The sequence below is a fragment of the Fringilla coelebs genome, assembly GCF_963513975.1.
Source record: "Fringilla coelebs genome assembly, chromosome: 5".
Taxonomy (NCBI): Eukaryota; Metazoa; Chordata; class Aves; order Passeriformes; family Fringillidae; genus Fringilla; species Fringilla coelebs.
This window is the reverse complement of record NC_140033.1, coordinates 7747971-7772242: the sequence shown is the minus strand read 5'-3', so window position 1 is coordinate 7772242 and position 24272 is coordinate 7747971. Positions and strand designations below refer to the sequence as shown.

The following is a 24272-nucleotide window of genomic DNA, read 5'->3' as shown; positions in this document are numbered from 1 at the left end:
CATGCATCCATCCCTCCATTCCTCCATCCATCCATGCATGCATGCATCCACCCATCCATCCATCCATCCATCCATCCATCCATCCATCCATCCATCCATCCATCCATCCATCCATCCATCCATCCATCCCCCTTCCTCACATGGGCCCAGGACTAAAGGAGGCTGGGTATTTCTAACAAGCCTCCCAGCTGACAGAGCTGATCCCTAATTCCCAAAAGTAAAGATTTTTGCTGCACCTCCAGAATTCAGGTTTTGCTGGTTCCCAGCCCTGGGAAAAGTGACATTTACACAGCCCAAGGGAGAACACTGAATCTGCCAAAGATCTCTCTTGAAAGGAAAGCTTCCACAGAGAGGGACAAGTGCAACTTGCACTGTAGGTACCACTTTACACCTCTATAAAGAGTTTGAAGCTGCTACTGCATGGGCCCAGACTTACAATTCACACAACAGCTGTTACCAAGTTTAAATTTAATTTAATTTTAATTTTACTCCAACCCTGATGGCCATGACTTAGGCACCAGAATGGGTTCAATTTGCAGGTGCAACACAATTCCTCTTGCATTAAAGGTCAACACAGACAATCCAGACCTTCAAAGCATGAAAATCAAAAGTATTTTCCGAAGTTCAAAACTCACCCAAGGCTCATTCCGAGTACCATTCACAATTTTGATTTCAAGAAAGACTCACAGTTGTGCCAGTAAACAACAACACACAACCTTTGCAGGAGGTTGCAGGCCTCTCTGAAAAGAATTTCTTAGGAATATGCACAGGAATGAGAAGGAAATGAAAGGTACCTATAAATCATATGGCATGCCTGAGTGTTGCCCAGGTGAATGCAAAAAATTCATGTTATTTGCAGTATGTATATCTCTTCCTGAGTTGAATTTCATTCCCAGTATGGAATCCAAGAATCTGCTTTCTTTTTTTGGCAAGGTACTCAATCACATGGTAAGGCAATCCAATTTTCTGGTTTGCTTCCTGTCTTCTTTCCTCCTAAAGGCCAAGCATTTGTCACCAAGGTCACCACTATAATGTGTGCCAGAATATGCTTAAAATATAGTCCTGTAAAAATAGAAATTAGGTTTGTTCCTTTGAAGGCAGCATTAATTCTTCATATATTCTGGGATCTTGAAGATTTCAGCTGAACAGATTCAAAATTATCTTCCTTTTCCTGCAATGGAAAGACAGGTTCCCATCAACTGGATTTCCTCAAAATCGCCAGCAGTCAGCACAATCCCTTCTTCTCTCAATATCCTTCACCAAAAACTTCACTTTATTTTTACAACAGTAATTAAGTTCACAGTTTGACCCTTTAATATTTAATAGCATTACTAATTCTGTAAAAATTTGCAAAACCAATAAAATTATGCTATAGCTATTGTTCATGGTACTTATTTTAGAGGGTACAGGGAAAGTCTTCATTTCATATTCACAGAATAGGACAGGTAGTCTGAGCTGGGGAATTGCAAGGTAATCATCTCTATGGTTATTATCACTTATTAATGTGCTTCCTACAATACATAAAATGCTTGAAGCACAGCATGTGAGTGTGAACAACACTGCCTTGCTCCTGGATTCCAATCTCAATGACTCCTCTAGGAGACACACAAGATAAAACATCTTAAAAATCAGGGCTAGAGAGTTGAGTTTTCTCTCTGTTTTCATTTGCTGGGCAACAGCCTTGGCCATTTGGCCAGCAGGCATCAGGGTGAGAGAGAAATGTGGACAGAACACCCAAACAGTATGCAAACTGTCTTGAAATACCTTCATATTCTGATTTTTAAAGCCTTCTCACACAGATCAGGACAGTCTGGGGCAGACTTGAGAAGAAGGGGAGAAATTGTCCAATGCTAGTCTAGTGGAAAATATCTGTTCTGGTATTGTTGTGCTGGAGAGCACAGACACAACTAGAACAGCCCCCAGTCTGAAACAGCTTTGTAATTATTTGGCTTATATCTTCTCATTAAAAATAAGTCATCCCTTTCTATACTAGAGGCCTAGCCCCAATCCCTTGGTACTCAAACACACTGATATCTCTGGGACATGCTGGCAGAAATGCCACAGCCTGAAGCTTGAACATTCAGCTAGGACACTGCAGATTCTCCTTCTCTCTCATTTTACATTTCTCCTTTTTCTCCCCTGTTTTCCTCCATATATTTTTTCTGTATTTTACATGCATATGTAGCAGGACATGAATTTCTTAATCTTTTGCATAAATGAAAAGCAATGCCTATAACATTTGTTTTTGAGAAATATATATTAAATTTGAGTTATCTGCAGGCGTACAGGACACAGAGTTGAGAAAGCGAATGAGGAACTGAAGCTGAATTTGCCAGCTATTGTTATCTAGCAGTAAAAAAGGGAACAAGCTTAGGAATATCTGACAAGCTTGTTGAAAAAGAAGAGAACACTCAGGAGGCCTGCTACAGTGGATATAGGAATATTAAAAGCTCCAAGTAGGCATTCAAGCTGTCTGAATACTGAAGTACTAAAGCTTAATTCTATTTTTGCAACATCACCAGAAAATTTTATGTGATTTGATTTTATTTACATCTTCAATTTTCTCAATATTGAATTAAGAATTAATATTGAATTTCTGCCCCTTTCCACAAGGAAAAATATTGATTTTGCAGGACAAATAGTCAGGCTGGGGTCAAGGGAAAGTTCTGCACATTATCTGTGCAATGGTAACTTCTCCGAGGAGGGATATCTGAGGAGCAGGTAGTGTAGCAAGAGGACACCAGTCAAACAAAAAAAAGTAAAAGAATGAAGAGAAGAGAATAATAAGGAAAAAGAAAGGCAGCACATAAGTTTTAATTATATTACATTCAATCACAGAAAGAAACAAAAAGGGATATGAGGAAAAAAATTTCAAAATTCAATATTCTGAGATATTATTTCAACACTAAACAGGAGTAAAATGTTTTAAAATTAATTTTTATTATGATCTTTTAAGATACTTTCTAAGAAATTCAAACTTCAACAAAACTGTTTGAAAGGGAAAATATCATTTGCCTTTATCCTGATCATAATAGATGCCCCCACTGGAAGCCCTTAAAGTCAACACTACCCTTTCCATAGCACGGATTTCAAGGCATTTGGAGCAAAGACCAAAGAGCTTTTGGGATCAACCATGATGAGCCCTCTGTGGCTCCTCTCAGAAATGTTCAAGGGACACCAAAGACTTTGGTGCTGTCAATGCAGACATGCAACAATCCACATCACATCTACTGCAGAAAAAATTGCTTTTTTGGTGTTGCTTTCCATTGAAATGGAGGTGGCTGCTGTGCTGGGCATGGGAGGAAGATGATTTCTCTTCACCTGAATCCTACCCAAAATTATGGTTCTCCAGTCAGCCATGAAGGCAGCCCAGGTGAGCTGCAAGCAGCTGGCTGGTGGCAGGGCTGCCAGTGTTAATTTTTTGTATCTCTAATAGCTGTGTTTGCCTCAGCAATGGATGTGCCTGGGAGGATTCCAGGCAAAAAGGTTCTCTCTGCCATTACCTGTTTTTTTCTGGTGTCACCCATGCAATGAAAAATGCTACTGAAATTTCTCTGTGCAGGAAGGAGCATTTACCCAAAAACCCTACAACAATTTCTTAATTTTCTCCAGACTGTGGATTTCAGCAGATCACTATGGACTGGATGAGGTGTGCGTGGGAGGCTGCACTGTGTGAAATTAGCATCAAAGACTCATCACGTCCAGTAATAAAAAACTGTAATAATTATTTTTGTATTAATATTGGTAATTACTACTCACCTTTGTTGCCAAGGATTTGAGCTTCCCCAGCAGTGACTGCTTATTTGAATACACAATTTCTTCTTCATTATCTTCTCCTTCCATTATAGCACAGCTGTCAGCAGCTGGCAGTTCACACTCTTTTGAGTTCGTTGTCATCACTAATTTGGAATATTTATACTCCAGCCTGAAGATATAAAGCCACACAGGAATAGATTTTTTTTCTCAAATATCCCATACTCATTTAGATTGTCTGCAGTCCTCCCACATAGTTACTTCTGAGGTAAATTAGATACTTTTCAATCATTAAAAATATGTACCCAAAATAGTATTAACAATGCACTGAGCTCTTGCTTTCCAATTAGTCCTCTATCCTTATAAAAGAACCACATTTTCCCACAAGACCAAGGGGAGGTCAAGAGGGCTTTCTGCATGAAGAAGTGCTGGTTGGGGCAACAACCAAAACAGAACTGAGCAATATCGTCAAAAAACCATTTTTTTACCAAGCTGAAAGGGACTAATTAGACTAAAGATACTCTTTTGGCCTTCAGATCATGAGAAAGCCATCTTTCTTCAGAAACTAAAGTCAACTTCAAACTCTCAAGGGTTAAAAAGACAGTTCCCTTTTGGGAATTATGCCATTGCAAATTACTGTGGATGTTCTATACTTTCCTCACTGAAATTTTTTATAGCCACCATTGACAGAAGAAATATCAACTTGGTGTGTGAATGGATTGATCCCACAAGGTAATTCTCATCAAGAGTGTCATAAAGTCAGATGCAGGAAAAGTCACTCCATCAAGCTTTTAGCTAACTTTTATATAGAACAAAATCTGCAGTTCTTACTTCTGGTTCTTCTTCCAAAAGTAGCAAGTCAAGGCTATGAGCAGAACAGCTGTGAAAGCACCAACACCAGCTCCAACTTTAAGCCAAAAATCCACTGTTTCACAAGTGCTGGTCCTTTTTTCTGGCAAGGGAACTCCTTTGATGCAATGCTTTGGCTCATTCCATACATACAAGGTTTCCTTTGAAACAGAAAACACCAAAAAGTGAGCTGCTTGTAGGAAAAGAGAGAACTGCTTAGACTTACAGAAAACAAGCTGTTCTGAGGTAGAAAGGTCAGATAACTTTTTCGTGAAAGCAAACCAAAACACATCCTTCAGGCTTTCAGACTTCAGGTTTCAGTTATATTGTCTAATCAGTCCTCTCCTTGCTTGTGCCTGCAGGTTCAGGATGGCAAAAGGAATTCCTCCTCTGTGTAGGTCTCCATGTGACACAATATGGGCTGGACAGCTATTGGGAATAAGTTGTGCCTGCACAGGAGCTGTTGATCAACAGGAGAGTTTGAACCTGTGGAAGGACTTCCTAATATTTGACTGGAGAAGGCAGCAGCAAAAACACTGCAAGCAAGTAGGATGAATTTATGAACTGACATTTGGAAACCTTTCCTAGCCTGCCCCTGATGTTTATGGCTATGAAACCACTGAAGCCTTTTGGGCACTCCATCCCAATAAACTGAAATAACTGTCCTGAAGGTCTGAATGCATTGAGAGCTCACCCCTTATTCACACAGCTGGTCAGCACACACCAGCTCTCTTGCAGGAACCACGCTGCCATTGACACAAACATTCCTGGGTCTCAACACAGCTCCTCCCTCAGCTTGCAACCCAGCCAGCTCAGAGCCTGGGCTGAGATCTTCCAACCCACTCACACATCAATTTGCACACCAAATCCCAACAGAGTCCAAGTTATACCCAAATGAGCCCATTTGAGACATGGGTCCTGTACCTGAAATCCTTTTTTGCAGGCTCCCTCAATCTCATGGTAGTCTTGCTCTGTGCAGAGAGGACAAGCTTCTGCACTTTCCCATAGGAAGTAGAAAGTGCATCCATCACAGGTGCCTGCAGGGCAGGAGCTACGAGGAGAGCAGAGCTCAGTTATCAGGAAAGAAACACTCTGGGGTTTGCATCCTCATCCACCTTCTGCTGCTGAAGATTGGGAATGGGAAGTGTGAGAAATGGGTAAACATCCATCAAGTTAGCAGATGGAAGAATCTGGGGGGAGAATTCTTCCTGGTTTGTAAAGTGCCCTCTCAAGTGAAAACAGGTGTTGAGCTTTCAGAGATCTAAAAGGAGTGGGGAGGGGAGAGGAGAGGTGTTACTACAGCAGCATACACCTCCACCACTGTTCTCCTGTGCAGGGTGGCTGTTCCACCTGACTGCTGCTTTCTGGTTCCTGCCATTGTTCTAATGATGTCTGGGTGATTTAGTCCATATGGAATGGACTTGCCCTGTCATGGTTAATTACTAGAAGGATGTTCATCGGTTAATGAAGAGATAACAGCTTCTCTTGCTCCAAGAAAAACTAATGGCCTATTTTATATTCAGCCTGCAGAAGGAAGTTGTACTGGCAGTGGCAGGACAGTCACAGAGATTTTTTTACTGACAATCACTTCAGGTCTAACAGCAGCAATGGCCAAAAGCCATGCAAGAAGCTTGGTCATGTAAATATGAAATATATTAATGCAGAAAAAAATAGACTTATAGTTGTGTTGTTCTATATCATCTGGAAACCTGATATCCTGATCCAAAGCAATGAAAAATGCCCAGCCCTAAAAGCCCATTCTGGCTTATCCAGATTTGAATACCTGACAACAGGTACATTCCTCTGTGAATTATGGAGCATTTTTCCAACCTACATGGCAAGAGCACTGACAGACCTTTCTCCTCAACTGCTTCCATCTTACACTGTAGATTCATGTGATACTAAACACCATGCCTGGAGGATCAAGGAGTTCCATTATTTGACATATTTCTGATACCTCACAGCGTGAAAGCAGCTGACTGCTGAGCTAATCAAAGGAGGGTAGGAAAGGAGAAGTCTACATGAACTGAGATAAGGTACATGTGTCAGCTGTGTGCCATTTCTGCCCTGCTCACACTTTCAAAAGCAAGGTAGGCTGTTCCTCCCTCACTACTGGTGCTTTATCACAGTTCACATCATGTTTATCCTGTGGCACTGGAAGAACAACTGAAGAATTTTCATGCAGAAGCTGATAGTGGCTTCCTGCCCAGCATAATTTGTAGTAGGACAGGTCCCTCAGAAACTGGGGTAAGCATCTCCAAAGGTGTTCAAAGACCCATCATTCATCCATCACCTGTGAAGTAGACTCTACTCTGCCTTCTTTCAGGCAAGCACAGTTTGTGTGTCCCAAGAGAGACAGGGATCAAAGGATCCCACACTTGTCACACTGCTCACTTTTGGGAAGGGGACTCAGCTTTTGGGAAGGAGGATGAGTGAGAGCCACCAGCAGATTTGTAGTAACACCCAGACAGACTAAAAAGCCCCTTGATAACCAAAGAGGAGAGTTATCAGAGCTGAAGGAAGCTTCTGAAAAATCACAGTGTGCTGCTAAAGGGTAATAGAATTGAGTATTTTACTGGGTTTTTTTTTCCTCTGCAGTTTTTCAATCATGCTTATGCCTTAAGTTATGTTTATGCAGGCATAAACAGGATTTTGGAAGAAAGAAGCTTTTTAAAGTCCCTCAAATCAGACTGAAGGGAAAAAACGTCAGGCAAATTAAACACAACTGGTACAAGGCAGCCAGGATACAGAGATGAAACACATAAATAAATATATCCCAAACATAAAACAGACAGTCAGAGCTCACACAGCATTGCAATAGCAGATTTCAAAGTTCCTAGGATAGTTAGCCTTTTCCAAAAAAATAATTTTCACTAGCCACTGAAGTAGATCAAGGAAGAAAAACTACCTCTCAAAGCCTCAACTAGGCAGTTTAATCAGGAGGCTGAAGATCAAAATAAGGAACTGAAATAAAGGAGAAGTGAAAACAAGCAAACATCACTGCATTTTCTTTTGCATTTAAGCTCAGAACAACCTGCCACACAGCCTAAACACAGATCAGCTGGTCTGCTGGAAGCTGAGGACATCTAGGAAAAACAAGTGACTGATGAGGGAGAGAGCTCTCCTCATTGCTATTTAATATAAAATTACTAATGAGTTTTGTAAGGATTAGCTGATGAGCAAAGGCTTTTTGGTACTAGCAGGACACAAAGACTGAAATACCTGGGCACAGAAAGCTCTCCTTGGTCTGGTTTCCTGGGGTTGCATCTCATGGTCACAACAGTTGCACGGCCATTTTCACAGGAGGTTGTCACTGTTGAAGACCTAATGTCAAACAAGAGGAGAAAAGCAACATATTTCCACTCCATTGAATGGATATTACTGTTTCATAGGTCTGTAAACACTCGTGCAGCTGCAGTACTAACAAAATACCCTTTACCACGATGCTTTTGACTTTGCCAGGTGAAAAAAACAAACAAACAAACAAAAAAAAAGAGCAACAGAATCAGGGTAAGCCTCACCAATTCATTTAAATCTCAAAGTGCTCTGATATGCTACTCAGGCAACTGCCCTGGTTTTCTAAATCTGCTGCATCAAGGAGTGAACTTTGCCACGAGACAGAACAGAATGACTGAAAAGGAGAATCACAGGAGCTGTGGTTGGTGTTACTCTGCTGGAGAGGCTCTGATGGCTCACTCCCAGCCAAGCAGCCTGAGAACCAAACTGTCCTGGATTAGCACAGGGCAAAGGGCATTGAAAAGATCTTATTCCAGCATGACAGACCTGGTAAGCCAAGTTCATAATATGCTCAAAGTAGGGTCTCTGGTGTGGGGCTCAGTTTGCAGAAGCAGACACATAATTTAAGTATTCACACAGGCCTAAAGTGCTGATATCCAAAATCCTATATTCAGTTAAGTCCCAGCTTAGAAACACAGCTGACACGAAGACCAGCATGTAGACATCTGAACTGAGCTGATCTTTGAGCTACTTCCTACCCAAACTGAGGCATTCTTTCTATGGAGAAGAGCGAAGAATGGGAAAAGCATGCTAGTAACTGTGCATGCTAAAACAATTCTTTTTAATCTCGATTAGCCCTTTTTTTGTGGCATCAAAGTAAACACAAATGAAAGTGAAAGAAAATGTGCAAGCAGAAGTGGACATTTCGAAGTCCTATATGAGAAAATATGGAAAGTAACAGGACATTGAAAGTGGCATCTGGATGAATAAAAGCCCTGGGATCACTTCCTATGGATCAAGACTAATTTAGATTTGAGTAAAGAGTGTTTGCTGATTTCATAAGATGATCTTCAACATGTCAATCAATATCAGGCAGATAAGGATTAAAGTGACAAAGATTAAAGGTGGGTTATAGATGCCCCTCACAGTTTTACTTTCCTCTAAACAAATGAAGACATCTGACAATGCAATAAGCAGCATTTTTTACCTACTTGTAAAAGAAATGCACATCTGGTACTTTGCTTGGAGAGGGAGGAAACATATCTGCCTTGATGCTGATATTTTCCAGCACTGTTTCAACAGTAGCTCCTAAAATTTAAGAAATAAAAAAAAACTATTAATGGATTTTTGAGGGGTCCATGTGTTATATTTTCTCAGTCTGAAAGCTGTGGATCTCACTTCATAGCATATAATGGAATTACTGTACATTACACACACTTTTTTCTAACTAAACTTTGCAGATATATATGTTCCTCATATAATCTGATTTCCTCATGTAGACATAGCAAAATAAAAAAAGTAATAAAACACCTGTGTAAATAGTTATTACTCTTTTATTTTAATTTAAAGCAATCACTGGATATTAAAGAAACATTAAATATTTTAGGCTGGCAAAGAACTGCTGAAGATACCTGATGCAAACCCTCAGAGCATATGCCTTGAGTGTACAACCCTCACACATCAAAATCATGTAATGACCTGAGCAATGTGCAGTGCTTTGAGAGATGAAATAACAAGATTCAGAAGGATTATGAAATCATAGGCAAGCCTGGATAGCACAGTTTGGAACAAATGACAGGCTGGTGTATGAACTACATGGATTTTGGGCAAAAGCTGAAAAGGACGAAAAGAAAATGCAAGTGACCAAAGTTCTTAGAGATCCTTCCAACCTCATAAAACAAAGAAGACTGAAAATATTGGTGCTCCACTGCGACATTTCAGAAGAGGGATTTGTACAAAATTGACTGCATCCTTCCCAGGAGTTAATAATTGACAGAACAAGAAGTGGTAGTGGTCAGAAAGTGGTGAAAAGACTGAAGAAAAGAAGATTTCCACTTGCTCTTGAAACAGTTGATAGAATCACAGACTCATAGAATGGTTTAGATTGGCAGTGTCCTTAAAGATCCTCTTGTTCCAAACCCCTGCCCTGGGCAGGGACACCTTTCACAGACCAGGTTGCTCAAAACCCTGTCCAACCTTTTCTTGAATGCTTCCAGGGATGGGGCAGCCCCAGCTTCTCTGAGACACCTGTGCCATTGTCTCACCACCCTCACAGGGAAGATTTCTTCCCAATATCTAATCTGAACCTACTCTCTTTAAGTTGGAAGCCACTCCCCCTTGTTCTGTCACTGCATGCTCTTGTATAAAATCCCTCTCCAGCTTTCTTGCAGCCCCTTTAAGTACTCTAAGATGCTCTAAAATCTCCTTGAAGCCCTCTCTTCTCCAGGCTGAACTATTCCAGTTCTCTCAGCCTGCACCCAGGAGGGGTGATCAGCCCTCTGACCATGCTTTGGCCTCCTCTGGACTCACTTCAGCAGGTCCACATCCTTGCTGTGCTAGGAAAGGCAAACTTCAACAATTTAAAATTTTGCAACTGAGATAAAAAAAGGTGCCAGAAGAGCTTGACATAATTTCTTTTTATTAGGAAAAAGTCAGGACTATCTGCCTGTTTTTCAAGACAATAACTGCCCTCATTCCTCTGGTGTCCAGAGACAATATTGGCATTTACTGGCATGAATGTTTGTGAACTAGAAACCCATACCTGAGTGACCTTTAACAGAGCTTTTGATGACAGTGAATTGTCAAAAGGCTCATGGAGAGGGGATGTGGTGACCTGAATTACAATGTGTCTCTCACAATGAGACACAATAATGGCAATGGAAAATGGGTTTCAGTTCATGGACAGATGCACAATGAGAGAAAGTCAACAAGAATTTATGGAGAATCTCTTGTTGAACAAATCTGATCTCATTCCTTGACTGCTGATGAACCTGGCTGCTAAAGAAAGTTCTGTAAATGTATCAAGTATTTCACTAATTACCACATGAGGTTATAATTAAAAAGTTAGCAGCGTACTATCAATTAAGAGCACACTCTGCATTAAAAAAAATTAGCTAAGTCATTATAAAATGATCTGGCCATGGGAAATTGTCATCAAATGTGGGATGACTCCAGGCTTCTCTAGGCACCAATACTGAAGTGTGAAAATGCAAGATTAACATCAGGGATCTGCAAGTAACTGTATAATCCATGCTGGTAAAGCATGTAGGTGAGACAAAGATTAAGATGATTAAAAATAAAATACAGAGCAACTTGGTTGCTTGGTTCACTTAGTAAGATGGTCCCAAACAAACTCAATATAAGATTGATAGATATAGATATAGATATCGATGATATAGATAGATATTGATATAGACAGATATTAATATAGATACAGGTATATAATACAAGTGCAGCAAGAATTGAAGGCCAGTCTTAATAAAGAGAGAGTTTCCTTTGGAAACTGTTACTTTGAAAAAACATCCAGAGTGGACATGAGATCCAAGAAGCCATCATGACATTACTTAAGTTTAGAGAAAGAAGGATGCAGACATTCCAAATACAAAAGTGATTTTTATTGCCATTATAGCAAATCAAACACTGGAATACTATTCCATTCTTTGCTTTGAAAAAAATACAAAAAGTTACAGAAGGTGTAGAAAGAGCCTTAAAAGTTATTTAGGTGCCCAAAATAAATACATGATAGCAAGACAATTAGAAGAACTTGGTCTACTTAATTTATCAGAAGGGTATGATGATTCCACGACACAAAATATTTCTTCAAGAAGGAAAACATTGGTGTGATCTGGAGAAAGACTAACAAAAAGAAAGAGCTGAAAACTGAAGTCAGAGATATTCAAATAGGATACAAGCCTGCTTTAAAAACAGAGAAATAATGTTTGACCAGTGGAAAAAAATACCAGTGACTGTGGCAAAGTTGTTATTTCTGGCAGTCTTAAAAGCCCAGGTTGAATGTTCTTCCAAAGATGTGCTTTTGTCACACATAAGTTTCTGGGCTCAGTGCCAGGGAGAAAGCACAAACACTCAGTGCCTGTAATGGATAGGTGAGCAGACCAAATGACTTCATTGTCTCATCTGGCCTCAGATTCTGGGAACTTGTGATCTGGACCAGTGTAAAACTTAATGATGTGCACAGCCACGTGCTGCCCTAAGCCTCCTGATTCCTTGTCTAATTATGTTCCCACATCAGTTTCTTCTTCCAAAATTGCCCGAGTGGGATCTTGGCACAGGCAGAAACACCTGGACTAATGTGACTTTCACACTCGTTGGTCTTGCCCTGAGTGAGGTGGGTAGAGAACATAAAAGAAAACCAGTGCTGTTTAATTACACTCTACAGATTTTTGTGCTGAAATGCTGTGCACCGTGAGACCCACCTGACCAAGCACAAGGAAGAGTGAAAACCACAGAAACTGAAAACTAAAAATGTGCACAGCCTTTACTTTTCTCCACCAGCCATCAGTTGAACTGAAACATCAGCAAAACACAAAGGCATCCGTGCAGAGCTGCTTCACAGCTCAGGAACCCTCTCAGACTGATCCTGGGCTGCCCCTTCACCCTTCCCTCAAAGCAATGCAGCTGCTGAGCCAGGAAGGATTTACTCTGCAGCCCTAAATACATGAGAGTACATTCACAACAACAACAACAAGGAGTAGAAAAATTGTGTACCTAAGAACCTGTCAGCAAGGCTGTTGGACTGCAGAGCCAGGGCTGTTCGGAAGCCCTTGCTGTCTGATGGGATGATGGTGGACTGACAGACAAAAGCTCCCACAAAATTGGAAAAATCTTCTGATTCTGCAACCATGTCCTTCAGAGTAACATCTGTGATATTGTCAGTGCAAATTGCCATCTTCTTCCCCTGTGGACAATCAGGAAAAAAGGGAGAAGCTGTTGGTTGTTGATAAGATGTGGAAAAGTTTGGGAAGAGAGAGATTGCAAACTTGCTGATTGCAAACTGGATGAGATTCATTACTTTACCTTACAACAAGTTGATGTCTCTATGTGTCTGTCATAAGAGGGACAAACCACAACAAACTGTGCCATTGTCAAAGCTCCCATTAAAGCCTTGTACAGACTCAGAAACACAATGTCACCTCTGGCAGGTGCCTTATCAGAAATCTGTACTGTGGAGCACTCTTCTTTGTTTATCTTGACAGCACAGTGTTTACTTGCAGAGCATAGTAAAATGGCTGGCAAAGGAAAACCCTATTTCCCTTGCCTTGAAATAATATACTGTAGAATACCTCTTTATTTGGGATTTAATCCAGATAAAACATTTTCAAAGCACAAATACATGAAATCCCCAAACAGATATACAGCCTTCAAGACTGCCTTAATGTTGTATGTCAAGATCAGTGCTAGAATCAGAGCAACAACAATGAAAGACAAATTACCAGACTCAGTTTTCCTAACAAAATGTCAGGCAGTCACCACATAAGCATATGTTGTACTGTAGTACCATTGTAGTAGTTTGGGAAAGTGAAGACCAGATCCACAGAGGAGAAAAAATATCTACATTTGTGGATCTAGCTGTCAGCAGCTCTAATCCAGGTGCAATTAAGCATACATAGAAGCCTAAAAGTATGCATAATGCTGTAAAGAAATGTCACCACTCATTTGTCTTAACTCATGCAAATCCTTTGATACATGGCAAAAAGACTAGAACTTTACAGGGCTGAGCATTATTGTTAGCTACACATGTTGGCTTTCATGGGACAATGCACAACACTGGTACTGCTCTGAAAGTCAATTTATGTGTGTGACAACATGCTCTGCTTCAGTCCAAGCTCCAGACAGAGCCTGTTTAGCTCACAAACTAAAACCACATTTTTCTGCCACTGTCCAAGGCTGCAAAGTCAGCACTGGTCATCTTGGCCTCTGGCAGGGTGACCAGGGGCTCTGCATACAACACCTCCAGTGAAGCAATGAGGGACACATATGGAAAGCAGATGCCAGCTGAAAGACTCAAACTCTTCATTTGAGCTCCTTGGGGGCAGCACACAAAGGTCAGGGTCGTGATGCAAGTGACTTAAAGGCACAGCAAAGAAAAAGCAGGGATGTGACAGGAATTTTCTTCTGAGCTTTATTTATGGCCTATAACATAGCATCTCTGCTCTGGAAAATCACTTGGCTGCTCAAAAGTCCTCTTGCACTGTAAAGCAAGGTCCGAAGGGAAGCGTTTGCACAGTATTGGCAACAACTCAGTTGAGAGGGAGTCTTTGTCCTGTCTCAGTGGCACCCCAGAGCATTAGCACAAGCAACAAATTGGTTCATCCTCCCAACCTCAAGCCCAGCTGAGCTCACCTCATTCCCACACAGGCTGATGTTAAAGAAGTGGAAGAACTTGGTCCCTCGGGAAGTGAAGCTAGGTCCACTCATCAACGAGCCCACCTGGCTGAGGTTGCTAAAATTGTAATTCAGGCTCTGGTTATCCTTGACATAGGACACCAGGCAATCACTGAAACAGGCAGAGTGGTCCTGCAAGGCAGAGGCATCATTAAAGAGCAGTTATGGAACAGCAGCAAAACATTCACCTCAGAGTTAAAGCATGGGTGCAGACTGGACTGCTTTCCTTGGGAAGGATGAAGGGGAACTCTGTCCTAGTTCTGTAACTGAGCTTTCCCTAGGGATAATTCCCATTTCCATTTCAGTCCCTTGCAATCACATATCAGGACTAAAATGTTCCCTAAGCCTGGTTTTTCTGTTGTCTGCTGCATTAGCCAAGAGAATGCAATTTCTTGCTTTCTTTTGTTCTGGGTGCTTTTAGGATCCCAATGTTCCAGCTTAAATCCCTGTAAGCAGACCAAAACACATCCTTGGTTACACTTGCATTTTGCAGAGGAAACACAAGAAACAGCTCAAGAAACAGGGCAGGATATGAACACAGCAGAAGACAGGCAGAATGCAAACAAACTGGAGCTGTTCTTCCAGTACCTGTGCAGCTCCTTGAACATGATAAATGTTTACTTATGCTTACAGTTTCATATAAGAGGAACTTGGTACGGGTTTGTAAAGGCCCAGAAACATCATGCAGCTGAGGAAGTCGCTGAATTTAAAAGAGCAGGCATTGGGATAACTTTGGTGGAAGTAACATAGATACTTGACCTGCTAGTACATTGTCCACAGTACAGCTTCTTGAAATTAACCTTTTTTTGAGCTGAAGTTTTCACTTTTATCTGATTCTTTACAAACAGAAATTAGACTAGTGACTGTCGTGACTCACTCTAGTGACTGTTTTAGTTTTTCTAAGCCTTCTGATGTTTACATACTTGTAACAAACTTTCTCACACACTCCATATAAGTAACTTATTGTTTTGCATTCTTTTATGGAGGAGGAGAAATTTGATGGACTGTTGGTTTGTCCAGCGTCATTGGAGAGGTGGCAATTTCACCCTCCAATCCACTGTCACTTTTGGAAATCTATAAATGCTGGAGTCAGAAATTAAAAGTTCTCTTTTTACCATCAGAGAGCTGCGTCGTGCTATTTCATGTCCTATAGCCACAAGTGACATCTTTGGTGGCAATATTGGTCATAGCCATGCTCCAGTGCTCACCAGGCACATGCCTGTAGGAAAGCACTGGAAGCAGCCACCTGAGAGCTTCCAGCCCAACAAACCCTGTGTGCCCATCTCCCAGAAACGCTTGGGCTGGGTACCTTGGTGCTCCTGCTGCCGGGCCCGCATGGGATGCAGGCTTCCACGCCGTACACCTGGTGGATGGACAGGAAGGTGTTGGCAGGACACTCCATGCACTGGCTGGTCTCCTTCTCGATGAAGTGTCCCGGAGGGCAGGGCACGCAGGACGAGGCCGACTGCGCGGAGCCCAGGGCACAGGCTCGGCAGGCAGAGGCCACTCCATCCACCGCGTTGGTCACGGTGATGGAGTAGATCTTGGCCATGTCGTTGATGAACTGCCTGCTCTGGAACGAGAGCCAAGGAAACCACCCCGGGCGTCGCCACGTTTCTCCTCATAGAGAAAAGCAAGGCACAATTCTTCCCGAGAATATTTCTGGGTTTCACATTCTCTGAACGTCAGAGAAGGAAAGACAATTCTTATCATTTGCTGTGCCTGTGTTTGTGCAAAAGTAGAATGCAATATGGAGATTGTTTACCCAGAGTGATGGTGTTTTGTTTCCTTGGCCTGTCAGGGCCAAGTGTGTGTGTGTCGGGACTGTCAGCTGGAAGTCACGAGATTCTGTGCAGTTCTGTGCAGAGTTAAGTGCTTAGCAGATTAAATGTAATGTAATATAGTGTAATATAGTACAGAATAATATAGTATAATAAATTCATTAATTAGCCTTCTGATAAGATGGAGTCCTCCTCATCATTCCTCCCTGCCAAGGGGATCCCTGCAAATACCACACCTGGTGCCATCACACTGGGGACACCACCCACACCTCTGTGCACCAATTCAGGGATCAGCTTATCCGTGGCTCTGTCCTTCCTCATGGATTGTTTATGCACAGCTGCCTGCCAGGGGCTGCTTTGTGGTGAGAGCCATTTGTCCCTTATTGAAACCCGTGAGCTTCAACAGAGGGCTAGAGCTCTGGCAGAGAGTCTCCAAAGAATGGTGCTTGGTAAAGCCCCACACATAAACAGTACTTACATCTTGGCCTTCATTTATTCTCTGAAAGGCCCAGGTGAATGTGAAGGAAGCATTTTTGGAGATGATGTGAGTGTAGGATTGTCTTTCTTTACTTTTTTCCCATGATTCCACCACATTGGTATTTTTTCGATTAACATCCTACAAAATAGGCATAATTAAAAAAAAAAAAAAGGAACAACAAAAAAGTGCGGTCATACTACACTAAGCACCAGTGTTTTATGATCTAGAGATTAGCATATAAAAAGGACTCCACAACTGCATTTAATATTTAATAAAGCAAACATACATATTTTGTTTTGCACAACTGACAAATTTTCAGACTGTCCTAAACTTCCACCTAATTTCTGCTCAATTCTCTTTAAATTAAGAGCAGGTTCCTTTAAAGAGCTACTAAATACCAAAAAGAACCAGCTTCCCCTTTCAGTGGAAGGGGCAACGGAGACTGCAGATCCATTTGCCTTCCTCAGCTAATGAACATTCAAACAAACATCTGTCTGCTGCTCTACTGATCCTCCAGGTCACTGACAGGATCAAGTCTAACTGTCCTCTTCCCATTCCTCTGTCCCAGATCTTGACTTGTCACTCTGTTACTAGATGCTAACTCAACAGCACAAGAGACACTGACAATTTCATCAGTCAATTTAATAGGGGCTCTTTAGTGTCCAGTGATTACCTTTAGAATAAGCAGATAGCCAGGAATGGTTCACAACTCACATGCTGGATGAGTTTCACTAGGTCATTCATTAAATCCTTCCTGCAAGGGCACGGCAGATACTAAACTAATGCCATGCTTAATCCTAATAAACCAAGTGCAACTAATCACACCTATGCAGGGGCATTAAAGTGACTTGTGGAATACCAGGCTCAGTCCCCAGTCATGGAGAAAGAGGTCTCACTTACTGCCATGAAGTACAGCACACAATCTGCTGAACAGATGGTCTCAAAAACAAAAGTAATCCGCCCGAGTTCTGACCCAGTTGCTCCCGTCACTGATGTTGGAGGTCTGTTTAACAGAGAAGGAGCAAAATATTTATACAGTGCTCTCCAGACAGGCAGCAGTCAATCCTTCAAATTCCTTTTTGTTCAGTGAAGCCATCAAAGTCCTGTCACAGAAAACTTGTCCTTGCAGAATGGTGGGAGCCTCTGCACTGAGTACCGGGTGCAGCAGGGTCATTTTTTAAGTGTCTAAGATCTTAATTGTACACTTCCCTCCTTATGATGAACACCCAAATTTGACCATACTGGTAGAGAGCCTTATTATTAAAACACATTACATACTTCAAGTGATTTACACCGATGTAATTGCATCTACCTCAGCTGGAAAACAGCAGAGGGAGGGTGAGGTTCATCTTCCACACCTTACTGGTCTCAACACTCAGCACCTGGTCTGAGCTAGGAGTCTACGCTCACCCTTCTGACAGTGACACAAGCACCTCAAGCAGGTATTTCAGCCTGTCTGAGTGTGCAGGAGTGGTGGCATTCCCATTCTCCTGCAGTGCCTGCATCTCCCCACTGGCTCCAAGGGAAGCACAGACTGTGGAAGCTGCCTGGAGCCACAGGGTTTCACTTTGGGTTTCACTAAAATACTTTTAGGCCAGGCTCCAGTATCTACCCCATGGCAGGTTTAGCTGGTTACTATGGAATAATTTAGAAACAGAGGGATAGCAATATCTTTTCTCAGCTTCCAGACAGCCAGCTGGCTGCCTCTTGGACTGAAGCAAATACTGCTAAAAACCAAGATCCCACAGGCTTGCCTGTCTCAATGGACAAACTGGGAATAAAATTCAAGATTCCTCTTGTCTCTTATTCATTGCATTATTCCACTTCAGAAAGGAAGACTCAGATCATCCCTGGGATAGTGTGAAAGACGTATAAGAGACAGAAATAACTGAGAAATAGATGAAAAAATATCCTATTCCTTACTTAAATCCTGGGATGTGCAGGCTCAATATAAGATAGTCATTGTCAGAGCCTCCTGCCCCACTCTGGATGTGATCACCAGCCACCTCCCAACCTTCACAAGACAGAAAAAGAAAAAAATTCAATAAGTGGGTGGCAAAAGAAAGCTATGTTAGCATAATTTTTAAACAATTCAGCATGTCAGTGTATTTTAAAGATGCCTGATATAAACTACAGAACAATATCATGATGATTTGAACGAAGAATTTTAGCAACTGTATGAACCACTGATTTCACAGGCAATTTTCACCTTTCAAATCAGCAGAGCAATTGATATTCCCTGATCTGCGCTGCGCAGCTCAAGGGGGATAATCCATCTGATATCTTTCAGCTTTAAAACAGATGAATCAGTGAATCTGTGTGTTAAATGTTAAGCACATACTTCAGTTCCCCTCTGCTCAACACGCAGAATTCAAAGCTTGAGTTGCATCAGTCTGACAGGGTGGATCAGGCTGAGGAAAATCTGTCAGAGAAGGCTGGAGAAGTCCCAAACAGGATCATTTCCACCAGTGAGGTGTGACTGCTCTCTGCTGCAATTTTAGCACATGTGCAGAGAGAAAGCTCTGAGCACTAAAGGAATAAAATTACAGCCTGTAATTAAGTTTTCCAAAAGAATTATGCGTGACCTCGATGGGCACAAAGCAGAAAATGAGATAAACTAGGGAGAAGACAAAACAATGCTTTTTTCAATGGGGATATGAATGCTTCTGTAGATGCATTAAACCCAGTGTGGGATAGGTCTTTGCTGAGGGAATTTCACATAGGCTGCAACTCCTGCCCTCCTCTGGTATACAAGAGATTTTTCTATTCCTTTGTGATACTGTGACATTGCTTCCCACAGGAAATTTCAAGCCTGGTGCAACTAAAGGAAAGGGGGGAAACTGCTGTGAGTCACGCAGCCAAGAGCACACTCATTTTGATGGGTGTTCCATTACAGCAGGGATCCATGCAGGAGGCATGGGATCACACAACACAGGGAGTTTGGCTCACCATTCATCCCATCACACTTCGAGTTGCCAACATTAAAGCAAGATGTCTTCATGTTTCCTGGCAGGATGTTCCACCACTTGTACTCAAAGCCAAGAGCTGGTTCAGTCCCAGCAGGGCAGGCTTTGCACTCTGAGGGTGAGAGGGCAGAAAGGGATATCACACAGCCAAGGCACACGTCAAACAATGTTTTGAAGAACATAGAGAATGCTTTTTTACCCCTCTGGTGCAAGTAATAAGCAAAGAAAATAATTTATTTCTTTGTAGTTAAACAGCTAAAGACTTATCAGGACCAGGAGACTGGAAGTGAGACAAGCATTTTGTAAATTGTAGATCATAACATCGTGTTAAGTAATCTGCAACTGGTCCCCCAAGTCACACTTACTTTTTAATACATTCAGCTGAAAGTTTGATAAACAAGAGTTCCCCCCAAAATGCTGTAGAGGACCATTGGGCCAATGCATCTCAGAATCAACAAGCCAGAGTTTAGGCTAGACAGTGCTGGCAGGGTATTCATCTGATGGGCTTAAATTGAGGTTTTCACAGGAAAGAATTTGGCATGGATAGGAGAATGGTTGAGGAGGAATTGCTGACTGGAAAAGTTCTGATTCTCCTCTCAGAATCCCTTAAAATAACTCTCAGTAAGTTTATATCAGCCAAGAAATGCATCCAGAACACAGCAGGTGAACTTGGAGCAGCGATCCCTGATAAGAAAGGATTCAGGAGAGAAAACAGATATCCACATCTTGCTCTCCAATGTTATTTAACAAGTCTTTAAAACAAAATGAACACTGGCTTATGATCATGTGTCACTAAACTAAGTCACAAGCAGATGACCGCTTTTGGAGACACACAAATTTTTTTTTGCAGACTCTTACCCTGTGTCCCATCCGAAAATGTGCCTGGTGGGCAGGGAGCACAGGAAGATGAAGCGTTGTTGTAAAAGCCAGGATTGCAGGGTGGACAGTCCTGCCTCTCTCCAGAAGGAGGTAGGGTCAAAGCATCAGGGAGATCCTCTCTGCAGATCTTGGGTTCAATCCACTTGTACATGATCTGGGTCTGGAAGGAGGAGACACTGAGCTCACACGATGTACCATGAAGTTTTAGGACTAGATGCACCAGTGAAGGTTTCCCCTTGTAAACTAAATTAGGGTTTAGTTTGAGGCCAAAACCAGACCTTGCACACACAGGACAACAAAGGGAAGTGCAGGTAAGGGCAACAGACTGGGTTCACAGGAGATTCCAAGACATGAGGCTTTAAGGACAAAATAAAAATGTAAAGCTTAGACCAATTACTATTTAATTAGTAAATTTCCTATTTAATTAGTAAATTTAATTCCTTTTAATTCCCCATTCAAGGGATTCTGAGGAACATCAGATAAATAATTCTAACTGGATATGCAGTCTCTGCATTTTAACCACAGTAACACAAAATATAACTTCTGCCATATAAAAGCCCTTTATTTGGATTAGCAGAGAGAACCATAAGTTCTGCATTTTTAATTCATACTGGCGGCCTGTTTTTTGAAAAGTCCCAACTTTCTCTCCTGCCATTTTTCACCTATTGAGAAAATGTCAAAACCATGCAGGAGCTCTCCCCAGGCCCCTCCAATATCTTGTCATCACATAAGGAGCAGTTTATGGACACCAGCTTGAGTCAGTCCATGGTGTTACCATGGTGTGACCTCTTCATCATCACCCTCCTTTGAGGACACAAGTTTCTGTCTTCAGGAGAAGCACCGGGTGAGATGCATCACCCACAAAGCTGTGCTTCAAATTTCATCAGACCTTGTGTCTCTCTCTGAAAGGGTTTACATAGCAAGGTGAAACTTAGCTGGGTTCCACAGCTGAGAAACCCAACTGGCAAGAGTTTAACCTGTCCACACTTCCCACTCTGGGCACTTCCACCCTTTGGTCCCAGCAATCAGGGACCTTTGAGCCTGGAGGCTCAGGTAAGGGGGATTTCACCTTATGAGTGTGATCCAGACCCCCTGTCACCCTGGGTGTTGAGCTGCTTGCACTCAGGGTTAGCTCTGAGAGCACCTGAAGTATGGATCCCTCTTGAAACTGTTCCACAAAATAAGCTGGAAGAAGCCCCAGTTCAGGCTCGGGCCCTGGCTCCTGGGAGCTCCAGTGATGCTGAGGCTCTCACTCTCCATCCCTGCCTGTGCTTTGCTGCCAGATCATGTTCCCTGACTGACCCATGGACACAGTGTCCCAGCTGGACTCTGGTTGTGTCTTTTCTCCATGGACCTGTCTGGCCACCTTGGCTGAATCTGGTCCCTGGCACAGGGTGTGCTTTGCCTGCTCTGCTCAAGCACTGAGGGACTGCTCCTGCTGCCAGAGTGGCACCTCTTCCTATGGATCAGCCTGTCCTTGCTGATCCTGAACACTTGGAGGATTTTCTGGAGCATCACCCCAGAAATGTTTCAGCAGCATTGGGGTGCACAGTGCTTAAAACAAAAAGGCTCAGGAGATGGCAAAGCACCTGTGTGGCTGCCCAGAGCCCAGACACACTGCCTGCCAAGGGAATCCTCCTGCATCTGAGCAGGGATAGGAGGGTCAGAGGGTGCCTGTGGCCATGTGCTGAGGGGTTGCTCAGACTGGGGGCTGAAGTATTCAACTTGAGATTTTTAAATCAGCAGGTAGATGAAAAGTCAAGAGTGAAGTGTGTAAATCTCCAGAGGCTCCTTCTACACATGGAATGGGACAGCAGAAGGGAGACAACAATCTATTGTTCAATGAAAACCTGGCTAATTTTAGCAAGCAGGGATCAATAGGCTGGTCCTTCACAGCCACTGTTCTCCTGTAGATGGCCTGCAGAGTCAGGCCCTCTCACTGAGCTGCATCACATGGAGAGATGTGGAGTACAGCAAAGCTGAACCAATTTCCAGACATGCAGAGCAGTGAAACCAAACCTGAAAACTCAGCCAGTATCTGTGTGCCTGTGACACCTGATGCTGTCATTGCAACTGGACAGGGAAGCCTGCAGAAAAACCCACTTTGCATTCCAATGATATCCATCAGTAAAGGGAAAGGCCAGTGGAAAAGGGTCAAATAATGGGAACTTGTTCAGTGTCAGGGAGACTTGGACCACACAGAGGAGCGACAGAACAATCCACAGGAGGCTGCAATTAAAGCTGCAGCTGGGGGTGTAGCCATGAACACTGCTGCTGTTTTCTTGAGTCATTAGAGACAGTTAACAGAGCAGAAATCAGTGAGCCAAGACCAGGTTGCAGAGCTTGACAGCTCTGGGACTAAACTCACTGAGGCTTCATTATCAAAACATACGAGCTCTCAGCTGCATTTTAGAACTCACTGATCAGGAGACTCCAAAATAGTCAATCCTGCCAGCAAATATTAGGCCAGCAACATACAGGTGTTAGGGAATTTGACTATTTGCAATTGCATCTGAGAGATGGGACCCAAGAGAGATGGGAAAGGAAAGGCATGAAACAGGCCTGACCATGTGTCCACACCTCCGTGGGCTTCCTATAGCAGTAAACAGCAGTTTCTTCTCCAAATTCCTCCAAAAATTCCACTTGACTGCTAGGACAAAGCCAGGCTGCTCCTCCAGGAGGCCCCTCTATGAGAGACCAAGCGACTCTAAGGCCTCTGGGTAAAACAATTTCCTGAGAGTCCAGGTGATTTGAGGCATTCCATGGGACAAGCACATTACCAGCAGCTGAGCTGATGCACATGAACACTCCAGACTATCTATATACCATTATTTTACCTATCCTTTGATGCTAAAACCAAGGGACATGACACACTTCATACCTATGCAGCCAAACACTCCACCTGAAACAGAGATGGTCATATCCAATGCTCCTGGGCCATGGTACCATCTGAATTATGCCTGGGTGCTGCAGGGACAGTCATCACAAGCTTAAAGTATGCTAGAAAGATTATTTACAACTAAAGAGATGGGTTTCTGCTGGGACAGCACTTCACTCTGTGTTCCAGCAGAGTATGGAAGCATTCAGTGACCCCATCAGACCCCTCTCAAGTGCAAGGAGCTTATCATCTCACCAAAACACATCCCTTAGGCACACCCAGACCTGTCAGATCCTTACAGAGGGATAAAGGCTGCAGAGAGGGCAGGCAAAGGACAAACCCAAAGCCACAGATTCGATACTGAAAGCAAAATTGGGAAAGTAATTGGGAGATGGATTCCTAAAAAGAACTACCTTGCTTTCAAATGCAGAGATAGCAATAAGGTCAGTGAGATTTAAAATAGTATCTTGCCTTCTACTTACCTTTCCCTCCTTATCACATGGGGTATGGATCTGGAAAAAGTCTTTGCTTGTGCATGGAGGTCGCTCTATGCATGCACTGGATCCCTCCTCTAAAAGAAAAGGTGAGAAAAAGGATATTAAACTATCAAATGGTCCCTGGAAACGAACGTAACAAGCTTGAAATCTGGAGGTTAAAATGAATCAGCAGAAAATTATAAAACAAAAATGAAAAATCAAGCTTTTAATGGTGTCTGCATGAACCTTCCCCTGAAATTAAGCAGGGGAACAGGGGAAATACCAGCTGTGCTTATACTGTCACACTGAAATTCACGGATTCAGTGTATGCAGGGACAGTTATTAGGAAGTAGTTCTTTACTCTGAGGATGGTGAGACACTGGAGCAGGTCACCCAGAAAAGTTGTGAATATCCCATCTCTGGAAACAGTTAAGGCCTGGTTGGATAGGGCTTTGAGCATACTGGTCTATTGGAAAATTCCCTGCCCATGGCACAGGGGTTGGAATGAGATTATTTCTAAGGTTCTTTCCAACCCAAACCACTCTACGATTCCATCAAACCCTCCCCACCTCA

The 24272-nt window shown here is 42.6% G+C and overlaps 1 protein-coding gene across 1 annotated transcript in view; it reads right to left on the bottom strand.

Annotated features, from left to right (window-relative positions):
- Positions 1-1065: 1065 nt before the first annotated feature.
- ELAPOR2 (endosome-lysosome associated apoptosis and autophagy regulator family member 2) overlaps positions 1066-24272 on the bottom strand; it is a 45002-nt gene continuing 21795 nt past the window's right edge. The window contains exons 7-21 of the mRNA XM_084205499.1: positions 23706-23794; positions 20325-20505; positions 19450-19578; positions 18424-18514; positions 17401-17503; positions 16501-16638; positions 15551-15814; positions 14200-14373; positions 12565-12754; positions 9051-9147; positions 7825-7926; positions 5527-5653; positions 4585-4763; positions 3760-3925; positions 1066-1171 (exon numbers count right to left, since the gene is read on the bottom strand). Coding sequence (XP_084061625.1) covers positions 1112-1171; positions 3760-3925; positions 4585-4763; positions 5527-5653; positions 7825-7926; positions 9051-9147; positions 12565-12754; positions 14200-14373; positions 15551-15814; positions 16501-16638; positions 17401-17503; positions 18424-18514; positions 19450-19578; positions 20325-20505; positions 23706-23794 — 2090 coding nt within the window. The 3' untranslated portion in view covers positions 1066-1111. The remainder of the gene's footprint in view (positions 1172-3759; positions 3926-4584; positions 4764-5526; positions 5654-7824; positions 7927-9050; positions 9148-12564; positions 12755-14199; positions 14374-15550; positions 15815-16500; positions 16639-17400; positions 17504-18423; positions 18515-19449; positions 19579-20324; positions 20506-23705; positions 23795-24272) is intronic.